Source organism: Rutilus rutilus (assembly GCF_951802725.1).
Source record: "Rutilus rutilus genome assembly, chromosome: 23".
NCBI lineage: Eukaryota > Metazoa > Chordata > Actinopteri > Cypriniformes > Leuciscidae > Rutilus > Rutilus rutilus.
Window position 1 is genome coordinate 20,537,581 of NC_140233.1, and position 4,053 is coordinate 20,541,633.

The window sequence follows — 4,053 nt, forward strand, 5'->3', positions numbered from 1 at the left end:
AATGTGACAAAATTAAGTGTAACTGAGGCATGAATTTACATTTGATTTATATATATAAACTGCCTCCTCATTTCAGAAAAACTCTGCTTGCAATGAATCTCCTTTTAAGGAAATGTGATTGAAATAAGAATGTTTGATTTCATCATTTTAGACACTTGTTATCAATAACAGCTCTGGTAAGAGGAATGTTCAAGTCTCATTTTGCCCGCCCACAGAGATCCCCCAAGGCTACAATACAACTTCTGAATTGTGTTAGTTGTACATGACAAACAATTTTAAGGAGGTGCCATAGAGTATAAATTCCACATGCTGACACAGTCAACTACATTGCTTAGAGGTTCATTCATCTTACAGGTAACTTGGTACTGACCTCTCTCATTTATTGTTGATTCTTATCTCGTGATAGTGTTGTTGTTTTTTCAGTGTTTTCCAGGTACTTCCTTTACAGACAAAAAATGTCAGAGAACCAAGGTGGGTAAAAATCCGGGAATTCTTTTTCACTGATAAAATGTAAACATCTCACATTTTTAATTTTGTTAATAATTGACACAAATCTGAGCAAAACCATCAAGCTGTAACTTTCACATTTGTAATTCTACAGAAATTGAGGTCGCAAGTAGCCCTGAGTTTGTTAAGGAGCTTCTTCCATCTGCTCAGCGGACAGCTCTGCTCTACCATCTCTCTTATCTCTGTTTGGCTAAGTTCCCCAAGTTGGAGAGGGTTCTCCGAGAGCGTGCTGTTGAAACTCAGCTTCTCTTTGGGTCCTCTGAGGCTCTTCTGCTGAAGGTAAAGCCAATGTTCTTTAACAATTTCTATGTAATACATGGCTTTTATATATTTTATATACTTATATATATATAATCTTAAATTATATATATATAATAAATAATAAATAATATTAATAAATATTCTTTAAGGGTGTCAGTCTAAGAGATTAGTAAGGATGCATTGTAATACATATTGCACAAGATCTTTTTGAATAATTTTAAAGATTAAGATAAAGATTTAAGATCATTTTAAATACTGGCAAGAAATCTGCAGTGTTTAGATGAATATTTAAATACTGTATCTACTACACTCTATCTCTATATTACACAACAACACCACAGTAAAAATGATAATGAGAAAAGAGCGGTTAAGAAAGCTTCTGCATGCTCACAGAATTTTGTGGATATGTTTTCACCAGATCTGCAATTCAGCACTCTACTCAAGTTTATTTGTAGTGTTTTATACAATAAACAAATCACTTCATTCTGACTGAGTGAAAGAATGAATGGGACAGCGGAGCTCTAGAGCAAACTAATATTAGACTAATGACAGGTAGAATGAGTTTACCAGCTAGCACAAACTTTTCACAAACTACCGAAATTAACCTTCTGAGAACTGTCCATCTTGAATGCACTTATTTCACTCTTGATTGGCACTTGAACTGGTCACAAGACACAAGACAATAGGCAATGGTGTCAAAACTGTCATAGAGCTTTTATATTTCATAGATTGATTGATTGATTTTGACAAGTTGTTTTCTTATGTAAAGTATGAAACTCCATTGTGGATCAACAGTGTAAGCATTTCTGCTGTCTTTCAGTGTGCGGCCACAAGTAAAAACCTATATTCTACGCTGCTGCCTGCGCTGAAGGTTGCTGTTGAAAAGGATAAAACCATTTTGGCTATTAAGTCCCTGGAAAAAGCCAGAGTATGGATCACTGAAATTATTACCAAAGTGGAACTGATAGTAGACAGGTAAAATGTTTCAAAATGTTGCTAAAATTTTAATTCTAGAATTAGAAAGTGTAGTAAGATTTGTTGAATTTACCATATAAAGAGCATGTCACAAGTGTATCAAGAATATTTACTGTGCTGTAGCTCACGATTAATCTGAAATCTGTTATCGCCAGATATGAGAAACACAACCACAGTGTGGCTTCCTGCACCAGTGATGTGATTCTTGAAAAGTCTGAGACAGAGAAAAAAAAAGAACAAGGTTCTGTGGAGATGGTTGCCCATGAACAGGCGGTGAGAGATCTGGAAGAGCAACTGAAGAAAAACCTTGAGAAATTTGGAGAAACTGAGGAAATGATTAAACAGAAAAAAAATGAGATGTATAATCATGTCAGAGCGACTTCTAAAAAACCCAAAAGAGTGGGTTTCTTTGAAGCCTTAGCATCAATTTTCACTGGAGTCGTTGAAACATACGGAGATGATGATCCTGGAGCAGCTGCGAAAACCCAGGTTCTGTCCAGCGAATTGACTCAACTCTCCATTGACAAGTCAAGTCTAATGAGCAAGGAGTGGAGCATCCATGTCAAGCTGACGGATATGCAACTGAAGTTGGCAAGCATGAAAATAGAAAATGGTAAGATTCTTTCACTTAAGGAGTTTCCAATGTGCTCGAAACAGTCCCTGATTTACATCATCATAATTAATGTCTGCTTCATATTATTTCTATAATATAAGGTTCAATACCCGACCCTGTCCATCTGAAGGACGTCCAAAAATGCCTTTCCCGAATCCAAAACATTCTGGTTCAGCTTCAGAAGTTCTGGGAAACAGTGGGTGTAATGCTGGAGGCTCTCAAAGACGAGACTTTTGCTAGTGAACACTTCATCGAGGAGATTGAATTGAAGCAGACCTTTCTGGACTCTATTACTTCAGCACAAGGGGTAACTTAGACATTGAGAAAATGTGCAGGATTACAGAAATTGTTTTCACCTTGATTGTATTCTTTTTTCTGTGATTGATTTTGTACCTCAAATCTTCCAGCAATGGAAGGCCTTCGGTGAATGCTGTCTGAGTGCAAAGAGCATCTTTAGCATGCAGACTAAAGATGCGTATAAGTTCCTGGAGACCAGCCCATCTGCACTGACAGCAGAGGAATGGAAAAAAGAGTATGAAACTGTCATAGTGGATCTGAACAAAATAAGTCCTGATCCCTTCAATCCCGAAGCACCAGCTCCCATTGCTCCGTAATGCACAAACTTAAGAAGTCTTTACAGTATAAACAGAGTACATGCCTATAATGATTCAGGCTTACTGCTTTGAATAACACATTTGTTATTTATGATGCTGTTTTAATAAAACATTTTTAAGTGAGCTAATTTGTAATGGCTTTTCATTTCTCTCATGCCATTTCTCTGTTCCCTGTGTGATGAAATTGATTTTGACTTCAAAGATATAAATAGACAGACCTAGGCAAAGTAATGAGAGGAAACAAGAACAAGGGAAACCAGAAACAAATAACCAGTGTCCCCAGTAACCAGTGTAATGTGGATATTGTATATCCACATTATTTTGCAACGCTAAAGTAAGCTATTTTCTGTGAATGTGCGAGAGTTACAAATCATTAGCCACAATATATAAATAAATAGAAGAACAACAAAGTAATTTATTTGCACTACAAACTAGTGTATTTTATTATTATGACCATACATTAACATAATGTTGTTAGAAATACCAGTTTGGAATTACAAGCAGTGTAAAAAGCTAAAAATAACTGCCATTTTTTTTATATTAAAAAATGTATTCCATATTAATATACCAATACAGGTAACACTTTATAATAATGGTCCGTCATTAATAAGTAACTATGCAGGAAGTAATGTAGGACTAATGAGTAGTTCTACATTAACACTTCAGCTACTACTATTAACTAATAAAGAAACAAGCTTAACTAATCAGTAAGTAATATAAAATTTAGGAGATTATTCCTTATTAGGTAATCAATAATTACTTAATGAGATTAGCTTCATTAATAACTATTAACTAACTGACAAATTATAAAGAACATTATTGTGTGTCTGAAACGTAATCAGTCATCATTTTTACTATGAAAATAGTCATAAATTACATCACTATTTACTCAAGTGTTACCCAGTCACTATACAGGATGTACTACTAGTGATCTGGACCATTATTTTAAAGTGAAAAACATCTTTTTCACTTTAAAATAATTGTCCAGATCACAAGTAGTCCTTGAAGAGTGACTAGGTAACACTTGAGTAAATAGTGATGAATTTTATGACCACGTTGAAGGTAAAAAAAGATAATTGCTAA

At 34.8% G+C, this 4,053-nt stretch overlaps 1 protein-coding gene across 1 annotated transcript; it reads left to right on the top strand.

Annotated features, from left to right (window-relative positions):
* The first annotated feature begins 330 nt into the window (after positions 1 to 330).
* LOC311283279 (uncharacterized protein) lies at positions 331 to 3,092 on the top strand. Its single transcript, XM_084397628.1, has 7 exons — positions 331 to 354; positions 407 to 471; positions 602 to 786; positions 1,589 to 1,743; positions 1,899 to 2,356; positions 2,458 to 2,663; positions 2,764 to 3,092. Exons 2-7 carry the CDS (start codon positions 456 to 458, stop codon positions 2,968 to 2,970), a joined length of 1,227 nt encoding a protein of 408 aa, XP_084253754.1. The 5' UTR covers positions 331 to 354; positions 407 to 455; the 3' UTR covers positions 2,971 to 3,092.
* Positions 3,093 to 4,053: the final 961 nt, after the last annotated feature.

Excerpts from the sequence above, each read along its gene's own strand:
- LOC311283279 (XM_084397628.1), top strand. Across the intron at positions 787-1,588 it reads CTGAGGCTCTTCTGCTGAAG|TGTGCGGCCACAAGTAAAAA; the intron begins GTAAAGCCAATG and ends GCTGTCTTTCAG. Across the intron at positions 2,664-2,763 it reads CTATTACTTCAGCACAAGGG|CAATGGAAGGCCTTCGGTGA; the intron begins GTAACTTAGACA and ends CAAATCTTCCAG.